At 35.3% G+C, this 24,652-nt stretch overlaps 1 protein-coding gene across 1 annotated transcript; it reads left to right on the plus strand.

The window, feature by feature from the left end:
* Positions 1-2,409: 2,409 nt before the first annotated feature.
* On the plus strand, positions 2,410-22,827 carry ntf3 (neurotrophin 3). The gene is made up of 2 exons (XM_060890094.1): positions 2,410-2,612; positions 19,975-22,827. Exons 1-2 carry the CDS (start codon positions 2,595-2,597, stop codon positions 20,761-20,763), a joined length of 807 nt encoding a protein of 268 aa, XP_060746077.1. The 5' UTR covers positions 2,410-2,594; the 3' UTR covers positions 20,764-22,827.
* Positions 22,828-24,652: the final 1,825 nt, after the last annotated feature.

The raw sequence follows: 24,652 nt of genomic DNA on the forward strand, positions 1-24,652 counted from the left end.
ATGGTAATGATTATGTATTTGGCATACATGCACAAGAACATCCAGAAAGCACTCACAGGTTTATGGTGTTTCATGAGTCATTGACTAGTTTCATTTCTTTTATTAAGATTCAGAATCAAAATTTTAATTTATTGTGATACACACAGAATTGATTTATTTGCAGCCCTTTATTTTTCATTCACATTATTTGTATTTTCAATAGTTTTTGAAGCTTCTTATTATATTAGCAATTAACTGAGGAGTTGCAGTGATTAGTGCTCAGTGTATGCTGAGAAAATACCTGCCTGTGGGGTCTGGCTCTGCTGTTTGGAAGAGTAAAACCACTATTATTTCAGCAGGAATATGTACTGTATGTCATGTGAAATCATAGCCTCTTCAGTACCTCTGTGAGTTTATTTTACTCACGGTTAGAAGTTCAACAAAGTGATACCTCAAACCTTCTTTATTTTTCATCACATTCAGATCAAGTGGTGTGCTTTTGTATATTTAGCTCTGACAGTTTTCATTCTGCTTCCTCTTTACTGGAAAAAGGAAAATTATTCTGAAGGGTTATTATTGTTCCTGAAAAGCAAACAGCATAAAAAAGTAAACCATGTTTCCAGATGTTCACTACCTTGCTGGAGTTTGGATGCTGCAAATGAATTGAACTTTAAATCAAAATAAATAAGGAATCTATATAACTTTTTTTTAAAAAAACCACAGTGACGCATCTACAAATGAAATATAATGCATAAAACTTTTACAGAATGTATTATGCCAGAGAGTCAAAGTTTGATTTGACAGTTGGACATGTGTTCAGAATGCTTGAATAGCTAGCAGAAGCAGCATTATATGCCTTCAGAAGCTAAGTCTAATAATATTTAATTATTTTTTATTTCAGCATTTTTACCAACATACCAAAATAATGAGTAGGTTATGGGAGCCTGATGTGAGTCATGCTTTTTGTTTTGAACACATTCTTTTTGACATGTCTTTTATGGTAGATGTCAACTCAAATTACTATGGACTATTAAATTCCTTTTCAGCGTTATTATGATAGGCTTTAAAGTTGTCAACAAATAAGAGAAGGATGTAGTTTTAAAAAAAGTTTTTCATTTAATTATACTACTGGATTATTAAATGAAAACCTTTTTTAAAACTACATATATATATATATATATATATATATATATATATATATATATATATATATATATATATATATAGATGTAGTTTTAAAAAAAGTTTTTCATTTAAAACTACATCTATATATATATATATATATATATAGCATACACATCATACTGTATATCATCCCTCAATGCATTTATATATGACTTTGTTGTTCTACATCATGTCTTTCATGTAGACAGCATTGTATTACATAAAAAACACCCTAGCTTCTGTTACTGAAGGAGTGGTCCAGGGATTAGTATTGATCCCCTCTGTATACTGTATGCTCCACCTTGATCAAATCATGTGTACCAGTTTCTTACCATTTAGGTTCATACTTAACCTAAATGTTAGCACTACATGTGCCACTTACCCTGCTTCCTGTCAGTATGTACACTGTCAGTCAAAATGTTTTAAACTAAACTAACTTTGAAATAAAGAAATGTTTCATCAAATACTGTACCTGGATCTTTGAAGTTAGGGACTCAACACATTCAGACTGTCATGGGGCTGTAAATGAATGCTTTATGAAAGGCAAGTGCACTTGTTTGCGGAACCAGGTAGTGTGTCTTGCAGTCCAAGATCTCTGGGTCGATCCTGAGCTCCAGTTACTGTCTGTGAGGAGTTTCAGATGTTCTCCCTATGTTTTTTGTCTGGGGAAAAAACATGCCGGTTGTTGGCTCAGCCACTCTAAATTGCTCTAGGTGTGAATGAGTGAATGAAAGTGTCTGTGCATGGTGCCCTGTGATTGACTGTCCTTCCATGCAGGGTGTAATCCTACCTCATACCTACTGTACTGTTCCCAGGATATGCTCTGGATCATCCATGACCAGAATAAAGCAGTTAGTAAAAATGAATGAATAATGAACAATGAGTTGATACTAAACAGTCAAAGCAAATATATATATATATATGTGTGTGTGTGTGTGTGTGTGTGTGTGTGTGTGTGTGTGTGTATATATATATATATATATATATATATATATATATATATATATATATATATGCACTAATATAGAAATCAGTAAAAGTCACAAACATTACCTGTTGCTTTGCCTATTTTCTCGTTACTAGGTCATTAAAGTTAACCCCCTCCCTATTTTTTCACACATATAACCATAAATATGTATACAAAGTGCTCAAAAAGTTTCTACTGCTAGTGTATGTCTGATAAATGTGTGCGTGTGTGTGTGTGTGTGTGTGTGTGTGTGAGAGAGAGAGAGAGAGAGAGAGAGAGAGATGGCAGGGAAAGGAAGTAAGAGATAGACAGACACAGTGAGAGTGAGTGAGAGATAGAGTGAGTCAGAGAGAAAGGAATATCACTGAACACTGAGCGTGTTAGTAGACACAGTGCGTCTGAACAATTTGGGAAGTTTCCAAAAAGGATCCTTTATAAACGTCACCTTAATGTCGGGACTGCTGAATATTACCCTACCGATGCTATGGTTACCTTTATTACGGTATGTGTGATTCAGATTTGTTTTTGTAAAGTTAGTCATTTTAACAGCCTATGTGACAGCAGGGTTCAGACTGTGATCATGGACCGCGCTTTGACTCGACTGGCGCAGGACAAAAACTGCCAGTTACAACTCTTATTTCCTTCAATATATAACATCGTGATACGCACAAATCTGTTGTACATTCTGGCGTTAATAAGATTTTTACATTGTTCTACGGACCTTTGCGTAAAACACCGCAGCGTCCGGTCTTTAGAGGAGAAAGTTTGCAGTATGTGTATATTGCAATAATACTACTAATATGTGGCAGCTGAAAAAAAAAGGTGAAATGCAATGTACAGCCTAAGGGGTAACTGAAAACCAGTACGGGCAAATTCATTTCTTCCCTTCCCTGATATGCAGTAATCTGGGTGGAAAACTATAGAGTTACTGGGCCGAAAGTACGGCTGCGCCCCAAACCGCATCCAAACACCGTAAATACAGTGTGCAAATAGTACGCGAACATCAGTAGGTCGTATTTAAGAGATTAGTTATGCATTGTGTGTCAGAATAGTATGTGCTGTACTGAATGTAGTTTTCCACCCTCGACATACACTTTTGAAATACCCACATGCGCAATGCAGTTAGTCAAACTATTTAAAATGTGGGTTTGACATGCATGGGAAATACATTTCAGGCATGTTTATGCAAAGCATGTGGTCCCCCTGGAATTTAACGGAGCAGTGAGTCACAACAACAAAATGTGCAATAGATAAATAAATAAATAAATAAACAAATAAACAATATATACAGTATATTGTACAGTACATTCCCCAGGAGTGAATGAACGCCTATAGTTTTCATGTAAGCGCACGTGCAGTAAATGAGTTCATTCAGCGCAGTAGGTGTTAATTCCACACTTGCAGTTTTTACGGTGTGTTTTCTTGGATAATTATCTGTCATTGCCTGAGGAGCTAAGCTGACTTTTCTCTCTGCTTTATTCTGAAACAGTGGCAGAGCATTCCTAAAAAGATAATTCCCTCAAATATGTAATAGGTGTTGTCTGGATAATCTCCTTACAATAATTTTTTATTGAATTTTTGTTTTCGTGTTTTGTGTGCAGTTATATAGCACACACACATGCCCACACTAACACATACACTGAAAGAGAGTTAATGGCTTTCACTCTCTGCGGTCTTGTATAGGCTTGCCATACTGAGGAATCTGTCAAATAGAGGTAATATACCTGACACAAAAAGCATCTGCTCTAGAATTAACTGAAGAAATTCAGCACAGAGGACAGGGTGAGACTTTGTAATTGATACTTTATTTATTGAACCAATAGTTTCAGACTAATGGAAAATGTTTAGCAAATGATAAATATTACCGACTTATACCTATAGTTTTTCTAAATAAGTGACATTTTGTGTACATGCAAGAAAAGCTAACATGTTTACTTCAAATCAAATGTTTTCTTCATTTGATGTTGACTCAACAATAGCTTTAATTAGATACTATATGTACTTATACAACACATATAACCAAATGCATACAGTAGTTAATCAAACTCTGTAAGAATGTATAACATTTTTATTGTACTTTAAGATTAATCTGTGTTTTCTACTAGGAATGTACCTGCAGGATCCTTAGAGAATTGTAGATGGTTTGCAGGTGCTACAGTGAGCAGTAATGAAATAGGAAACATCACCAGCAGGGTTTTTCCGCATACCATTAAATTAACACGGCTATAAACACTCACAGACGTGTGTGAGCTAAGATGTTCCTGCAGTTCTTGTGAATATCTTGTTCAGTATAGACATGAATATATATATATATATATATATATATATATATATATATATATATATATATATATATATATATATATATATATATATGTGTGTGTGTGTGTGTGTGTGTGTGTGTGTGTGTGTGTGTGTGTGTATATATAATATATACTCCTTAAATTACAAGTATTTTAGAAAGAGATTCTGTTTACTATTATAATAACTTTGGTAAAAATAACAAAATTAATGTATTGCTAATTAATAAATACTCCTTTACTCAGGGGTCTGGTGTGGACATGTCAAAAGCTAGATTCTGTGATCATTGAACCATTTTTGTGTGGATTTGTCATATGTTTTGAATAACTGGCCTACTACAGCTGGGTCTAGCAACATCCCAGCTGTATCTCTTAGGGAGAGGCAGCCAGAGTTTCATACTTAACAGTGGAGATTAGGTTCTTTTCTGTATAACTTTCTGTATATCTTTTATGCCAAACCCTTCTTAAGTATTGGTTGCCAGAAAGTTCTATTTTTGTCTCATTGGACCATATAAATGGTTCTAGTCACATTCCAGTAGAGTCTAGCAAACCTCAGGTGCTTATGTTTGTGGTTAGATGAAAGGAAAGGATTTTTCTGGCACACCTTGCAAACAGTTTGTTGGACTGGATGGAGAATGTAATTGTAGATTTGGGGACTTGGTACTGCAAATTTTAACCATGGTGTTTAGAAAAATCTTTGCCTTCCTAACTATCCTCTACACTGTGTTTGTAGGAGTGTGTGTATGTGTGTTTGTATGTGTGTGTCTGTCTCTCTGTGTGTGTGTAAGCTGATTTTGATAATTTTCTTATTCAAGCCATTTATACATTCTAATTTTGGAGTTGTGTGTATGTAAATATGTTTAAAAAAGCTATTGCTTAGAGGATATAACTTGTAGCGATAATAAGAACAGTGGCAACAACAACAATAATAATATTTGTGATTAAGTAATTTGGTGAGAGGAAATTCAAACTAGAAAGATAGAATTAGGTTATGTTATCTGTATGGTGTGTAAGAAGTGTGGGCATATGTTCTAAACAAAGAAGAATCTTAAAAGCAGGAGAAATGCTTCAATAAACACCCTTGACTTGACTTAGCTTGACATAAAATGTTGTATAGGTTATGCAAAATTTATAGTCTGTAGCAAACCAAACATTTTGTGTATAATAGGGGTTATGTGTTCCCAGGTTCTGATGTGGGTAAGAAATCTAGCAGCTAAATTATGCACATATTGCAATATGTTCCACCTTCAAGCAGAAGATCTGTAGAACACTGGCATGTCAAGATGTGAAAAGAGCACTAGTGATGTCAAGATGTGACAAATGTATGTATAATTTATTCGACTAAAGCGAAAAGGTCTTGCTTTTATGAATAATGTGAGAATTTAATCACAGTGACAACATGATTTCTATACTGAGTTGAAGAAGACAGAAAGTGAAAGACAGCCAGTTTGAAGTTGAAGGCTGGAGATTATATGTTACAGTATATAAGTTAAGATTGTATCAGATGTGTCAACAAACTGTATATCAATACGTTCTTTCTTATCCAGTCCTTTATATCAGCCAATCAGTCATACAGAGTACCAATCATGATTTAAACAATAAACTCAAGGCTGGATAAATCTGATTTAATATTTTCTGTTCTGTGAAATGACTCAAATAAAGATCTACACAAATGAATCATAAATGCAATACAGGTTGCATGCAGTAGCAGATTAATGATCAGATAAAGCTGTATTTAAAATTGAGTTAAGCAGAAGTAGTGAGGTGTTAAGTCTTCAGCAATATCAGTATTGGATTGAGGACTATTTCAGCTGATTCTTCAACCTGTATGGGCATATTTTCAACCCATGCACACATTATGATTTTATGATCATAATGTAGTATCTCATGGTTAAATTGTGTGCAAATGAACTGTGACTGCCTGATATATTTTTTTAAAGCAAAACTATATTTTGCACTGGATCAAGTGCTATTTTGCAAACTGGTGAATAATGATGGTAGAAACCATATTGTTATTAATATGCAATCCAAATTAGCAGTGATACCAATAGGACTATTCATAACCCTTGTTTGATGTGTAGTTCTTCTAATTCCGACATAGTTATTTTATTTTCAAAGCCTTTTAAGTTTTTATTTTTGAAATCTTCTCTAGTTTTTTTGTTACAGTGTAATACATTTGCAGTTTAATAAATGATATTTTCTTTTTAGTCCACATATCTTTAAGGTATAGACACTATTGGAAAGCTCAGTCTTAAAGATTTCTACTCAGGAAAAGCCTGGCGACCTCAGAGGCAGGAAAAAAAGGCAATTTGAATAATCTGAATTGAGCACCCAGAAAATTGATTTAGATTTTTCAGAAGTACAGACCTTTATAATTCTGACCTTTAACTATTAAATAAAGCAACTGATTTTGTTTGGTCTGGTCTAATTATTTTTTAAGTAAGTCTACTGTCTCATTTGTAACAAATGACAAAATCTTGTAACATGTTAATCTCCAAGAAGCATCAGTACATACGTAAGGATAATTCTGCGCTCTTTCAACCACCACTGCCAAGGATTTATGATGCCTTATGTCTATATATTGTGTATTTGCCCTGTGCTACTTTACTCTCCCAGACCTGATGGGACCTGGTTATGTACTGATGCGTGATCTGAGCACAGTGAAAGTTCTTGGCCACAGCTGGCCTGTCACTATAGAATGTGAACTGAGATCTGGCCAGAAACTTGCATGTAGACTATCAAAGGTCAAATCATACTCAAACATGGCCATACCGAAACAGCTATACCCAGTAGTGACCCCAGGCTTTTTTGGTCTCCATATTCATACTGTGGGAAATTCACATCTTTGACCATATATGGAACAGTTACTGTAGATCACTGAATATCAAATAAAATGAGAAGCCATCTAGACAGTCTTTACTTAAAGTGCTTTGGGGAATTTTGGGCATTTGTACAAGGTGACATCTCTAGAATAAGTTTGTTTTCTTAAAAAAAAAAAAAAAAAAAAAAAAAACTTTTTTCATATTAATGTTGAAAAAAACATTTACATAAGAGTCTAAAGAAACCCAGAAACTACATGAGCAGACATGCAGACATACATGATCATAATCACCTATGACTTCTGTGTTTAAATTCATCACTATAAGATCAGTTCAGTGATATAAGCAAATGTTTTTTCATTTACATCATAAAGCGTACAGCATATCATAACACAGGAAACGGTGCAACAAACACAAACTTACCTTGGAATAGCTTCAGGCTAAACTGTCTTTTCTATTGTGTGTGTGTGTGTGTGTGTGCCTTTGTGTGTCTGGGACTTGTGTCATATTTTCGAAAAGCTGTTTTGCAAAACAAAATGTATGCAGCAGTTGTTGGGGTTATAAACCACAATGTTAAATTGTCTTTGTATTAATACTGCTTACAGCTATTTACAGTGCACAAGGTAAATTAGTCTGCATTATCTGATTACTAGGGACAGTCAGCATCAGATAATGCTAGAAAATATGCAAGGTTAGTCAGAACAATTCCATACTACTGGACCAAAACAACAATCAAGTTAGCCTATGTTCAAATGATCAAAGTATTTTGCACACAATTCTTCAGGATTAATTAATCAAAACACAAAATGAATGCTTTTATATAATCGTGAATGAAATTGCAATTAATTTTTATCACAGCTTTTTTGTGCCTACCTTATTTGCAGATCTAATGAACTATTTATTTAGTTTGTTCCACTTTAGAAGTATAGAGTATACGAACACTACACCCATAATCAAGCCATGGTTTGTCATAAAAACTGGGGTCAAGGCCCTGATCCAAATGAATCGTGGTTCTGTTTTAAAATGAGGCCAATATAACCTTATATAGATGCACACTAAGGGATCTGCATTGAATATGAACATACAAAAACATACATGTTGATAAAAAAGGGAGCAATAGAAAGATAACAATAGAAACTGGTCAAGAAAATGTTAATAATGGAGTCTTACATTGTCAGAGTATCTGAATTATTAACCTTGTTGCATGACCAATGTTAATCTTTGACAGTTTTTAACTGTTTAAATTTAATCATTGTATATATCTTGTTTCTTATTAAAATACACAAACATTATTATACTTTACTATTTATACTTATACTTATATATATATATATATATATATATATATATATATATATATATATATATATATATATATATATATATATATGTATATGGAACAGGACCTGTGCTAGGAACACTGTCCCATGGATGGAATACAAAATATTGAAAAACATTTAAGAAAAAAAATCACAAAAACTCTTAATCTGGTATAGATGTTAGTGAATGAGATAGGTGTGAGTGTCACCATGAACACGTGTTTGGGAGAGTAGTAATAATAACAATTTAAAATGACATTTTTCCCCTCCAGTACCAACCCATCAATTATCAAGTGAAAACACTGAACTTGTTTCATTCTGAAATTCCACACAAACCTGACACCCCATAATTCTCATATCAAATGTTAGGTTTAAGGATAGGGCTTGCTTTACCAATAGTAGATTATGTTAAATCATGGGTTAGTAGTATCTGAGTTGTTAACGTTTGCTGCTGGTGACCAGAACATTTTGAGTTCATGTGACTGCCTGAAATCCACTGCAGGTATGTTCTAGTTGGTGTAACTAGGCATCGTATTTAACCCTCAACTTATTTGATTTTTAATGCCAATAATTTAAATTAAAATATAAATTTGTGACTGCAGTTTTGGTTCACAGGCAAAGACAGTTCACAGATGCACTTTCTGACTATAATGTTGATGGTTAAGTAAATGACTGGCTTGTTGGTAAATGACTGGCACAGATAAACTCTAATCATCAGCACCTTACAGTATGTAAAAAAGGTAACAGACTTGAAATATGAATAAATATTAGAAAAGTTCAATGTTTTATTAATATACTGTTACCGAAGGCATTTTTTGTTCTGAAAACCAAAGTACTGCACTGAAAGTGTACTGGATCCTCTATTTTTGTAGACCTCTACATGGCTGGTCACAAGACAATCAAAACAGTAAAACCTAAATTCAACAAACGAGAAATGCTGTAAAGTTGTCAGTAGTGTATAAATATTTGCTCTCATGTGGCTGCTAGACAAATATTGTCTAATCGTAAATGATAAAAACAGAAGAGTAAATATTTCAGACATGTCAGAAATATTTATGTATTGTAGGTGCTTAAAGTGTGTTTGCACAACCGTCAAATGTTTCATCTATCACATCTAAGGCCCTCTTTTGGTTAATTTTGATTTGGCATAAACATTATTAATCATATAAGATAAATAAAGAGTATACCAAATTTGTTATGACAAATATACTTACTCATTATAAAAATCATTTTATTATAAAAAGTGTTTTAAAGACACTAAATGTCACACATTGTATAGAATTAAATTGAAATTATTTTAAATCATTTTTAAAATATGTCACTGATTTTGCTGCTCCTGCCTTCTTCTGCTGTACGCTTTTCATTTTATTTTGGTTATTTTGGTTGGCAGAGCAGTATCAGCACTGTAGAATGGAGGGCGCTCTGAGCTTAATCCCAGCCTTCATTTGCCTTTAAAAGGTATCCTCAACAAATATGAACACTAATCACTCTCAGACTGAGCACTCTATGTCTATGTTCTGCCCTTTTGGCACCAAGATGGAATGTGTTTTTAATGAAAAAATAAAACCACTTGTTTATGAGACAACTGTACATGTGTTCAGTAAACATATGTGCTTCAAAAAAAGCAATTGTGAAATAAAAAAACAGGGATTTATTTCATATATAAGATAAGGACATTTTCATAAGGACAATAATTATATATAAGATTTCAAGCACAGGCAGGAAGTGTACAGCGATCACACATGCGTTGAGCTCTGCGTTAATAGGTGGTGATGAGCTCTGCTGTTAAGACCAGGCACTCAAAGTGTGCTCCAAACACACAGTCCATTAGCTTCAAGGCAGGAGTCTTGCAAACTTTCCTCTGCCTGTTGTCCATAATCTTCAGGATGAGACATGCAGTTTGTCAGGTGCATGTCACTAATTCTTTGTTGATCACACTTTTGAGAAATACCTGGGAATTATTTACTCTCTAGCTAGTGTACCAAACTTCTAATTCTATAATGAACACATTGCTCTGGGGTAGATGTGTATTTTGTGTGTATATAGAGGCAGATTTCTCCATCTATTTGATTCTAATGTGATTTCACAGACTGTGGGGTCAAGTCTGTATGCTGAAAGCATTCCACAGGTTTCTGAGTGTAAACCAAGAAGTGTGCACAAAGCATTCTTTCCTGTCTTTTGCCTTTCTCCAGATGTTGTATGGTACTACTTATAGATCCAGATTTGGGGGGTCCTGCTTTATGGGAACATCTGGATATTTGGAAAGCATTATGGTTTAGATGCTCTTCTTTGTAAATCCTGTGTGGTTAGACAGCAGATCTATTACTGTTAAGGTGTTTTTCCATTGCGCATAAAAAAGTAACTGGGCTGACAGGAGACAGTGGCTTTTAGCTGTTGCTCATAGTTCTCACCAACTGAAGTGGTCATAGTGATAATTATGATAAGCTTCATTGCTGTGTGGTGTGTCTTCACCACTGTTAAATCCAAAATGAAAGAATTGCACAGATTAACTTTTTTCACTATTAAAAATATGTATGATACACGGCAATTACAATAAGGTCTTGTTGGTGGCAAACTTGTGTAAGTAGGAATCATGATATTTTGAGCTGATGCTTTGGATTGTGAGTTGGTGGTGGATGGGAAAAGCACAGTACCAGCTTTCTGGTGGCAAAATTTATGGTACTATGTTGTGGAAAATTCTCTTTTGTTATTTATGAAAGACAGCAAGACAGATTGGAGTTGATTGTTCATATTAGATTGACATGGACCATTGTATTCTGTCACAATTCAAAGTTTCTGCTAATTCCTTAACAGCATGTTCTGTTATCACAGAGAGGACCTGACAGACCTTCTTATGTCTTAATGGGACTTCAAAGGGTGTAAAATATTTCCCTCTGAGAATGAGATTTTCAGGGAGACAAAGATATAGGAACTTGAAGAAAGCTTATGGCATCACAGCAGTTAGAGTGGAGTAAGCTATCGTCACAAGATATCCTCATGCGTTTGCCAAGACCTGTGGTTAATCTTCCCAGTGTCAGTCACATGCCCTTTTACTGTGAACATACATGGTACTTGACCACATTTAGGGACAATGAAAGTATTAGACTCTCTACAACTAGTAGATGGGCTTTAAAGATTAGATTCAGAGTGCAATTAAGTGCAGGAGTCATGGAGATTTCTGATTCCTTCTATAGCACACCATAGTTTTAATGAAGGCCTCGGTGATGAGCTCAGTCGTATCTGGTGTAATAAATGAAGTTGAACCTTAAACTATTCAGTTCTGTCATGGACGGACAGGACTGGAGTCTGGCACCTGTAGTTTACATGTTGTTGCTAGTCTCTGTTTGTATGAAATAAAGCAAATTCCCTTCTATTGTTAAAATTCCTTATACTTGAAAACCATCTGCACACGCAAAGTACTTGCCTCAGGGGTGCACACAATAAAGGAAGGTAGTTGAGCACCTGGACCCAGTTAATCACTCGTCAGTTCAGACCTGGACTGTAGTCTCAAGGATTGTTGGAGTTTGGATGACTGTATACATAGTATAACATTATGCATCATATATCCAAAAGAGTGAATGACAGAGGAGCGAGAGAGAGAGAGAGAGAGAGAGATATGATTCATATTATCTGAAAAGTGTTGAGTGTTTTCTACACAACCATTCTGTTTCCATCCTGGGTGAAACTACACTAAACTGTTCTACACATTCAGAGTGCTAAACTGTGCAGTAACAGCATGCACTAAGATGAAGAGCTCAGATAATACTGTGTGGTTTAAGAGGCCGTGGCTAATCCCAATGCAATCCGCTGGGAGTTTAAAGCTCACATAGTGGTAAGCCTTAGTGGTAAGTGGTAAGTCTTAGGGGACGTGCGTAGGCAGTGAAAACCCCCCACTCAGCAAAATCTCTGCACTCAGTTAAACCTTACTATGTCCATTTATGTCCAGCTGGACTTTAGTTAGAACTCTGGGTGTTAATTCAGCGATTCTGCAGACTTGAGGCCATGTCAGTACATTACATTACATCTTAACACCTTCCGCTGGTAGAAAAACTGCCTCTGCAGCCACGACACCCAAGCACAACCCAAAGCAATCAACACACAATAGTATGGAAATTCATAATTGATGTTTGTTATATGTTATATGTTTAAAGGTAGGTTCATTCAAAACAGAATTTATATAAAACAAGCCAGTAAAAAATGGGTTGGAGTGATGCATATATGCTTTATACAGTTTTTCACAAAATAGGCTTAACTGCATTGTAAATTAGAAAACTATGTGGTATATAGGACATTTAATCTACAGAGCAAATTTTGCCATAAAGAAAATCATGGGTCTTTTGTTATTATAATATATGCTATTCTTAATTAAATTGCTGAGAATATGATGACATGGATGAAGACTTTCATATGTAATGTATTTGACAAATGCTATCTTAATAGTTTATAGTATTTATAGTATTATAGTGTTTATAGTAGTTTCCCAGTGCAGGTGAACTGGTGCTTCTTCTTCATACTTGGCCTCTTGACTTTTAATAATCATGTAATACATTAAGGGTAGTGAAAGTTATATAAGCGTTTTAAATTTGCATATTTGTGCATATTCTTAGGCAATTGCATTTCTTTAATTAATATTATTCTTTGTGCAATGCTAAATTTATTTTTAAAAAAAACATCAAAAACATTGATTGATTATCTAAAATGACAAAAATGTAATATGTAATGTAATGTAATGACTTTTAAGGTTTGGCTGGTTTGTACTAAAAAGACAGGCAGCACACGCTTTTATAAAGTATCACAAGATTTGTGTTATGTAAGTCAACATTAGTAAGTTTTCTTTGCTTGGATCAAATCCATTGTCAAGGACATTTTTGTGAGCGGCAATTGTGCATGACTAAACATTTTTTGACTCCCTGTAGCTATTGATATTACATGAGCTGGAACACTTCTTGGTGTCATTAAGCAGTATGCCTAGGAGCTATTTAACAACAGTTCCCTTGTGTTTTTGAAGAACTACAGAGTATTCGACTGGGCAGCTTGGACTTTTCCCTTGCTACTCCCAGTTCAGATGCCAGGCAGCTTTAAGAACAACATTCTTTTGATCCACTGATGATCAGTCCACTCCTGCAGCTACTCCTGCTGCCATTCACCCCTGACACATGTGACTACGAGGGCGACTGTATTTGTCTGGTGTATGCAGTTTGTTGCATAATACCAAGTTCTTTCATCAAAGAAACATTGTTGGCAGTTTTGAAATACCTTACGGCTCATCAAAATTTAAAAGCATCAAGGCAAAGTTCAAACACAGGGTGAAAGGCATGGAACTCAATGTGGATTTTCTGGTAGGCAAGCAAGCTAAAATGCAGAACATCTTATGACCGGAACATTATTCCTGGTGATCATTGTTTGCTTTATTTAATCACGGTTGCATGGAAGCTTATACCATGTTGATCGTTCTAAAATGTATGCAGAATTTCACATTCAAATCCATCCTTATGTAAAATAGGACAGAATGGGTTTGAGCTTTCCCAACAGTACCTTGGTGATAATTACTGTACTCATGTTCCGATAAGGAGGCTCATAACACTCTGTTGTGGTTTGGCAAACAGATATCATGCAAGTACACTGCCTAGAGTAATGGACTCAGTGAAGCACCAGGTAAATACAACCAATTGCCTGTGCCTCATTCAGTATGCACATTATGATTAATGACAAGGAAGAAGAGTAGCAAAGCAAACATTTCCCAGCCTGGCTTTTGGCCTACTTTTGCAGACCTATAAGCTCTTAATGGCTATGAACGTACTAAACCTGTCAAAGGATAAGCAAACCTGATTGTATTAGAAATAGGAGAGGATTTGTTATGGGCCTTTATAAACTAAAAATGTGCGTCTTGAGTGTGACTGTCATGCCCACTTTACAGCTGATATGAAACCCTCAGGCAGAAATCAGTTACGTATGATATGGAAAGCAAACTAAAAACTTGGTTGCAAAGATGATTTACTTTACATCAGCTCACTGAGACAACAGTTAGTGTATCTATCTATATACTGTATCTATCTATATACTGTACACACACAAGATTTTTGTGACTAGTTTGACTAAAAGCAGTGTCTGGGTCAGGAAACACACCTGATTGCTCATGTTCTAAAATAAAACAAAACTTCCTGCTTCTTCCTCATTGTCTTACTGGAATAGTTCCTTCCCCCTACTTAATACATGTATAAATCAGGCTGTCATTTGAGCAGATCTGTGCTCTTTCATGGCCTACATTTGCTCTGCTTACTGTATGCAACAGGATGACAGGTGAGAGGGAGAATCACTATGCATTGTGATAATGTGGCAGTCTTTAAATTCTGATAACAGTAAAACATTACTTATCATTTATAGAATTTACTCTGGTAGCAAATGTTGGTCAAGAAATTAATAACAACATATCTAAGAATAAGGTTTTAATCCAAGTATTTTGCATTAGATTATTATAAGTAATGTGCTTGTCTTTAAATGGGCCAGGGGAAAATGAACACAGACCGATGTGGTTTGTTAGTGACTTTGTTAGTGACTTTGGTGGTTTAAAACCTTACAAGCCCACAAAAAAAAAAACGTCTAAAGATGACTGTGAACCTAATCACACAAATGATTTTTTACAGAGGCCATGTAAATATATTGTCCAGTTTTGTGGAATGGATGGAGGACAATAGAAACCTTTACCATTTAAAACAGTTTTTTGTACAATATAAAGACTGGAACTTTTTGTGCAAGGTTTAACTTTAGAAACTGTTTTTTGTACCCAAACTTGTTCATCTGAGTGTGCATCAGAACAAGCTCAAGTTAAATGGTGTAAATGTTCTGGTTCAAGCAATGTTCGGGGTGTGCATGCTCACTATAGGCTGTTTATTAGTGTTTTGTTGTGGATGAACATCTGGTTAAAATGAATAAATTATTGAACCGAATAAAATAATTGTAATTGTTTTTACATCAAAAACAGCTGTTGGCTGTATGTTCCATTTGTAAAATATGTGTAGAACTAAGCCAAACTATAGGGCAAACCTGAAACTCAATCAACTTTACAATATTCTTGTATTGTGTCTATTAAATCTCCTGTAAATTAAGGTTTACTGCACCAACTATAATTGTATAGTGAATGCTAAAGTGTGTGTTTTCTTTTTGCTAATTGCAATACGTTCTGCATTTAGCCCTTTACTGCAAATTTGTAAATATCTTTTTATAGGTCCATGGTCTCAACAAATGCATTGCAAAAATGTTATTTGTTTTGGGCCACACAGATGGATTACTGTGAGGTTGACTTTACTGATGTGGATGATCAAAGTGATTGAGTTTTATTTCGGCAAGATCTTTTGCTCTGTGTACTCTGTGTGCTCTAATCTAAACTGACATAGTTTACTAATTTAGCCAGTTGGAGTACATTGAAAATGTGAAACCACCCTAAAAAACTCACATGGCATTACTTGATCTATTGATTGTAAGGTGACCTTGACAAAAAGAGATATTTTATTGGCATAAACACACAAGCATGGACATTTTGTCTTATTCAGACTATAATTTTTCTTCTAACCTAAAATTAACACTTTTACTTGATCTCCTCCTTTTAGTTGGAATTCAATATCTCAAAACTAAAACATTCCAATTAATGCAGGATGCACACTCTTAAAATGGTTTTGTTTCCTGTTTAACAGCCCCAGAAAAATTATTATCTAACACACAAAACAAACATCACAGGTAGTAGTATCTCTGAAAACCCATTCTTTGATATATGCCTCATTTCAATTGTTCACATGGTAAAGTTAGAAGTAACGGTATGGGTAGTGAGTCAGATAATCATACATCATAACACACAAGGTACTCAAAGGACTGGGGGACCCAAGTGTATTTGGTCTTATTACTCAACAATCTGCCAAGCCCTGTTTATACCAAAAGACCCTTTGATGTACCAGCTGCAACCACTGCCTTCCTTCAACATTTCTGTCTTAGTGTCTCACCATCATCATTAGTTGAGCTCAGACACTGGACCTGGGTCTTGAGTTTAGCATCATCCTCAGTCAATTAACAGAAGTTATATTCAAAAGACCATATGTTCGTCATTATGGTAAAAAAATCCTTCTGTAGCATAGAACTAGGTGTGAATCTGTGCTGCCTTCATAATGGCTTGAACAAGGTTAGAGACTCAACAAAACAAATTTTAAGTTGTTGATGTGAATAGTGAGCATGTATAAAAAATAATGAGAAAATGGCAGCAAAATTAAGTCAAAATCAGTCCTACTGATTCCTCTGTCTTAACTTATAATCAGTCCTCTTAACTACAGTGGAATTATGTAAATAAGCATGTCAATAGAAGTCATACTAAATTGAGACTTATATTAATACATAACTAATGCTTTCATAATGATGAATTATTCCATCCAATAATTCTTACAGTATCAGGTATGTAATAAATTGTATACAGTATCAGCCTCATAATAATAATGGTAAAGCTAAGTGTTAACATCTTGACAACTCACTCTATTATTTAACACCATGATGCATTAAAATGATTTGGAGTGTGTTTCCAAATGTATGGGTTAGCCCAAATGATTGCCATAAATTCTGCCAAGTTAAAGCCTTTTTTTTTTAACACCTCCGATTTACACTAAACCCAAGCACAGGATATATTTAATTTTATATTTTATTTTATTTTATTTTATTACACATTCATTGTAAAAGCATTAGTTAAGTATTAATATATTATTTATTTATGGACCTTATAGTAAATTATTACAAAAAAGAAGATAAAAAAAAAGAAATCAAACAAACAACAGCCATCAACAACCTGATGTAATGACTGGAAAGATCATGGGTAGTGATGTTAAAGCCTGAAGTAAAGCCTATGACCACCATAATAGTGGTTAATAATTCCACTGGAAGGAATTTTACAAAGTTTACATTTACAAAGTTTATGGACAAATGGAAGAAGAAGAAGAATGCCTTTATTGTCATTGTATTTTCCTGCATACAATGAAATTAGGAGCGCTGCTCCTAATTGGTGTAAGAAAAACAGACATATAACACAGACAATAAATGGCGTGCATGAATGTAACAGCTTTTCCTAAGGTTGGCCACCAGTATTGTTCTTGTAACATTTGCATGATATCTGATGTACCTGGATACCCTGAAGCCAACTCTGTGTGTTCATACTAACAATCTCCTAGAGAAGTGGTACAGTACTTTGACCTTCTAGGTTGTTGTCTACAGCACACAGGTGTGGATCTCCCACCAGCCAGTGTCTCCATTCTTCAGGCACATCCTGATCCGCTGTATCATAATTAATTTCTGTGGTAAGATTTTGGTGTTGTGATATCTCCTAATCCTGCTTCAGATGGTCTTCCTAAACAAAAAAGATAACAGAAGAGTCATAATGTTTTAACAGGGGCCCTAAGGCTGCAGGTATTAAGATGTCAATTTTCATGATTACCTGTTTGTTTAACATGTCACAGAAAATGACTGACGAAGGTGCTAAAGAAGCAAATGGGCTTTGACCAAGCCATGCACAATTAGTCTGTATTTATAGTGCTGCCTAGTAGTGAAGAAGGCAGTTTCCCATTTATTGGATCAGAGACATTTATCTGCTCTAACAAATAATTTCAAGTCTCTAACCTACTCTTAAGCTTATGGAACCTGAGGAAACAGAGTATTTATACTTTAAAGCTATGGTATTCAGACATCTCTTATTTGTGAATTTCGATAGAACTTTTTCATAAAGACTGACAGAAGTGGGTGGTCTGTCAAATGGGGCCTTGTTGAAGGGCTTCCTGGCTGTAATCATCCATAACCTTACACATCTTTGAAAGAAGTTAAATCCAGTACACTGTGGAGTTGCACTCTTTAGTAACTCAGTCCTGAGTTCACTTGAGAGGGTTTGGTAGCTTGTTTTTACTAAAAACTTCCTTAGGATCTGTGCAACTTCAGGGGATGTCAATCTCAGGATGCGACATGGGACCTTCTGTTGATGTAGAGACAGTATGTGGAGCTGGAGGCATTCATTCTGCAATAAGTGGGCCAAGAGATTATGTATTTGTTTTGCGATAGATGATAGTATGTCTTTGCAGCCAGGACCATTTTATCAGAGTCTAATTTTATTAATAATACAGACATATTCTCATGGTGTTTTAGCAGATATAGGGTTCTGTCAATCATAACTGGAAATGAGATTGTGGTAGGTCAAGTTGATTTAACTCCAACAATATGAAATGAGCCTGAGAGAGCTGGGAAACACAGGGTTATTGATGAAATGTCACAGGCATGGATATTTGCTATTTGCAAAATTGAGGGAGGGAATCGGCTTTGCAGATAAAGATATCCAACTTGATAGATTTAATGATAAGTCAGTCCTTAAGCCATATTGTAATCTCAGAAATCCAGGTCTCTCTGTGCATCATCCTGGAGGCCGGAATGGAACAGAAACTTATAGGATGCTGATTAGTTGCAGCCACAGAAGGTCACCATGGTATTGTAACAGAGGGCAAAAAAGGGCCTGTGAACTATATTCATAAGGTACAAATGCAATTTTCCACAATGCTTTCTCTCTGGTGCATTATCAAAGAACATACTTCCTCTCACTGATGTTCCCAGATCACTAAGGCCTACTCTAAGATTCTACGTATTAGTAGAGCTGTGGTGATTTTGGTGATATTGTAGCAGATGGCCACTGTGTGTTTGTTAAAGTTCAGTGAGCACTATGAGTGGGAAGCTGAAAAATGTAGAGCAAGTTCCATCATACTTGTCATGTAGGGCAAGCTAGGGTTCAGTGTGAGAACTGGTGGAATCTGAAATCTGTTTGTAGCTGTTTTATATTTTTGACTTTTAAAGCTCCAAAAAGAACATCATTAGAATCCAAGCATTGCACACTCTATCACAGAATCAGCATAAACCTAAACCTAAAGGCTTACCAAAACAATCCACCTACTGTCAACCTCTAAACCTGAGCTGTGGGGCTGGCAAACCACCTAATATCTAGCTTGCCATATTCTTTGTTTATTTATGTAAATGCTGTTTTTAGTGGGTGTATTTTTGTGCATTTCTTTAGATTCACTCTAGTTTGAGTTTTTTATGTGTAGAGCTTTCAGAGGGCCAAATGTATGTAAAATGCTGCAATAAATCAGACTCCTTATGCAATGTTAGTACATGTCATTACATGTCAATTTTCTACATTCTTCATTACTGATTTTCATGCATCACTATACAAGTGCTGCAAGCATTGGAGGTGTGACTTATACACAAACAATGTGTCAAGACTGATTGATTCATTTACTGTGATTTAGCTTTAAAAACATCATGAATTCAACTATTATTTACTTATTGGCACTTCATAAATACAATCTTATATTTTAATTTTTTAAATTGTTGTGTTCCTAAAGACTTTTCTTTCTTTCTCTCAGGTCTTACAGGTGAATCTAGTGATGTCCATCTTTCTTTACGTGATATTTCTCACGTACCTTTACTGTGTCTCTATCACTGCCATGAACAAGCAGCGGCCCACACAGGACCCCATCAACACGCTCATTGTCAAGCTGCTGCAGGCTGACATAAGCCGCGGCCGGCAGAAGCACGATGAGGGGAACCAGGATACACCTCTGCACACTTCCCTTAATGTACCTACAGATACAGAATACCCCCAGCATGTCAGCCCATCTGCTTATCAGTCTAAGAGGGCTATGGCTGATGAGTTGTTCAGGCAACACAAGCGCTACAACTCACCACGAGTGTTACTGAGTGAGCGGCCACCTCTGCAGCCTCCACCACTGTACCTCATGGATGACTTTGAGGGTGCCCATGACACTCAGAGCAGCAATAAGACACGGCAGAAGCGTTATGCTGAGCACAAGAGCTATCGTGGTGAGTTCTCTGTCTGTGACAGCATGAGCCATTGGGTGACAGACAAGACCACAGCGGTGGACATCCATGGCTATGAGGTCTCGGTGCTTACGGAGGTTGAGATAAAACGGTCGACTATGAAGCAATACTTTTATGAGACAACCTGCCAGAACAGCAAGCCAATTAAGAGTGGCTGCCGAGGCATAGATGACAAGCACTGGAACTCACAGTGCAAAACCTCACAGACGTATGTACGTGCACTCACCAAGTACAACAACGTGATGAACTGGCGCTGGATAAGGATAAACACCTCATGTGTTTGTGCACTTTCACGCAAACACCGCAGGACGTAATAATAAAGAAAACCCTGTATTGTGCAACTAATCCACTGTCTTTCTGTTTTATCCTGGGAGGATGTAAATATGATATAAATTATTATTTAAGTTATATGAAATGCATGTAGTCTATACATGTCTATATGATGTATAAATATATTTGTGTTATTTATTTAAGTTGTTATCTAAGCATATTGTAAAAAAAAACCCAAAACACCTGGATGGACTTAAGATGATTTAAGACATTACCACGAATCTAAAAGAGCATTACAGGGTGAAACTATGTGCCTTGCTTAACATCTTCACCAACAGTCAAAGGACATATCACTTGTTTGGACCTAAATCCTGGGATCAGCTGCAATTGAAGTCTAAACTGTAGTGTAGTTTTAGTTAAAAAAACAACAATCATTTACCAATCACATCCTTATCACTCAACAACAGTATTGCTGAAGACTGTACTACTGATACTGTGTTTTCAGTATATCTGGGAAAAAGAAGTCATAGTTCAGATGATCTTATTTACTTTGGAGAAATCTACCACAGTGCATATGAGGTAAATATGTCTTGGAAAATGCATGGAATAATTAAGAAATATATATTTTTGTATAACTCCTCTTCTTGTGCACAGAATGCAATGCATATCGGTATACTGGTCATGTAAACCTATGTACAGAAAAAATAGTTAACAGCAAATATCAGAGACATTGTACCCATGGTCAGCAATGAACTTCGCAGTATAGCAATGAACTCAAGAAGTGGAGTCCAATATTTTTTCATATATCAGGATGAAGTCGCAATAATCAAATCATTGTTCAAACTTTCACATTCCTCATTTTTGGGGTGGGGTTTCCTTAGTCTCCTTAATATTAAAAAACTTTTTTGGGCCTAAGCATTAACTGCATTAAGACGGAAGGATGGAAAAGAGGTATTGAGATTTCATTAAGTTATAGAGTGCTGAATCTGAATTTCTGAAATGAAACTCTTTACGAAATGGAGGAATAATGGGCATACATAGACAACTTACCTTCTCAAAGACCCTGTCCAGATTACCAGAGACTAAGCCTTTGACCCAGCTCACTAAATAGTAGAATTGATTCTTCTTAAGTTCAATTAGATCTACTTCCAATGGTTTATTTTCCAAACACTCTATGTCAGAGCAAATGGAGCAAGCCAGCAATTCACCATTAACTGTCTGTTGTTAATCACAAAATGTACTCTTATGGAGGAGTAAAGCTGTACTGAGATAGTATACATACTCGGATCTGAGTACTGTTAAGAGGGTTTGCCGTTCTTGGGATTATTTTAAGGATTATCTCGAGGGGCACTTGAAAGGAATGATATGAAAGAAATATAGCTGATTTTTCTCCCTTTTTCGTATGTGACTTTTTAAATATGTGGAAGATAATCTCTTGATACTAGTAGGATTTTGTTCTTAGTACCTTACCACCACCGCCACCACCTCAAAGGCAAATGTTGATATTCCCAACAGCTGTTTCTTGTTAACACTGTGCTGTGCTGTTACATAGTCGTTATATAAAAAATGTATTAAAGACATGTCTATCTTTCATTTTGCAAGGACATCTGGTAAGCAAAACATTTCTCTTTGGAACTGGGTATAGTAATGTATAGCTTCCATTACTTATTACTTCCCTGTCCTAACCTATGACTTTTCACTCATAGGTTCAGTATACCTCATATAAGCATATACAATCCCAAATGTCTATTTAATGAACTGGTAAAAACTTGATCCAATGTGAACAAGTTGTGTACTGTGGAACCATTTATCAAACAAACTGTTTGAATCCCAGGCATGTTTTTTTTTTTAAAGTCACACATAAATAAAATAGCTTTATAAGAAAAGGTCCATTTCACAACAAATGGTTCCTATATCTAGGTAATGTACCTCCTAGAATTTAAGACTTCCAGATGTTACCTTTGTGTAATATTCCCCTTTCTCCCTTTCTATTTTGCAAGGCAGGTCGCCACCATGTTATCTTCCTAAAAATTCCACTAGTTTCATGTGTGCATTCCAGGATAATAGTGGTAGTGTTCCAGTCAAGCTATTCACACATCAATGTTTCTCATAGGTTTTTGTATTATTTTATTATTTTCTATTATTAGAGGTTATTATCTATTATATATATATATATATATATATATATATATATATATATATATATATATATATATATATATATATATATATGTATATATATACATATATATATATAGATATATATAATATATATAATAGATCTATTATATCTATATATACATATGTATATATATACATATGTATATATATATATAGATATATATATATATATATATCTTTATATAGATAGATATATAGAGAGAGAGAGAGAGAGAGAGAGAGAGAGAGAGAGAGAGAGAGAATAAGATAATAAAATTTTGGCTGGTGCTTTACTGCTCAGGGGTCATCTTTGCTTAAATAGATCCATCTTGGTACCTCAGGTGACTAACAGTGCCTAAACATCCCATAGGGCCACAGGGTCATGGAAAAGACCCTGTACCCTATAAATCAACAGAAAATATATCTGCTATAATCTTTTTGGAGCTTTTAATATTTTAAAGGTTTTTATGGAGCTTTGCTGTGTCTTCATCAGCTGAAAGTGCAAAACTTAAATATCAAAATGTGAGTTGCTATAAAATAATAACAATTACTGTATTGTACTTAATTACATGGTAATGGTGAATTAAAAAATACAAAGAAATCTTAAGAGGGCAAAAGATCGAACCAAATAAATCTCTTTGCCTGTCAAATTATGACTGACAAACTCTGCCTGCTTTGAGTGAAAGTCGGGGCATGAGTTTATGAGACATTTCATCAACATTCAGATTTTAGGTATATAAAACAGAACAGGACATATCCAGTGCTTCATTCGGTATTCCAGCAGGATGCCTACTTCTATCTGGAACTATAGGAAGAAAGTACATGAAATATAGGAACACACTTTGCTCTTATTTCCCCTGGAAGCTGAGACTGAGCCTACACACTTATTTCAACATATTCTCTTTCTTGTTAAGTTGAATCTAAAACTGGAGTCTGGAGGGCATGCAGCTAAATACACTCTTGACTTTGCTGTTGTTTGGATTGTTTTTAAGTCATTCAGCACGACATTCCGACATGTACTGTACTGTATGTAAAAGGCCCTGCTGATGTAATGCATACTGTATACAATTCATGCAGATTTAACTAATTAATATGACCATGATCATGGAACCATTGCAAATGCAATAATCCAAGGACAAGTACTCTCTTTTTATTGATGAATACGTACAGCTTTCTAAAGTAGAATGTGCCATAATGTTCCATTTCTGGACCACCTGCTAAAATGTTCATTTCTTTCTGTGTTTTAACTGTGACCAATAACAGAGCTCTATTTTAACAATAGGCAGACATGTACTGTATGTTGGATGTTCCTTGTTTAGTGAAGTAGTTTCCATTTAATTCACTCTTACTGACCTGTTTTTTTCCCCTCTCTTCAGTTTTTTGGTAAATATGCTTCATCTTGATCTATGCTACTTGAAGTATCATTATGAGAAAAAAAGGCCAACCACTTAAATGCAATGCCAATTAACCCGTTTCCACAAATACCTTCTATGAATAAAGTTGTTTTTATGACATGTGATCTGATCTATATTTGCTGAGGAATACAAACAAGTACAATGATCATGTGATGGGAGCGAATTCAGTAAATCACACAACCATGTGGAGCTTGTGACTTTTTCGATACCACAAAATAGAGGATGACTTTCCCACAGTGGATTACAAATTATTTTGGGTTACCACATTCAGGTCATGAGCCAAAAAGGCCAATCCATGTGAATAAATACTAAAGTAAAAAAAAAAGAATAAAAGGAAGCATAGCAGGTTGGTCTTCCG

Source organism: Tachysurus vachellii, chromosome 16 (assembly GCF_030014155.1).
Source record: "Tachysurus vachellii isolate PV-2020 chromosome 16, HZAU_Pvac_v1, whole genome shotgun sequence".
NCBI lineage: Eukaryota > Metazoa > Chordata > Actinopteri > Siluriformes > Bagridae > Tachysurus > Tachysurus vachellii.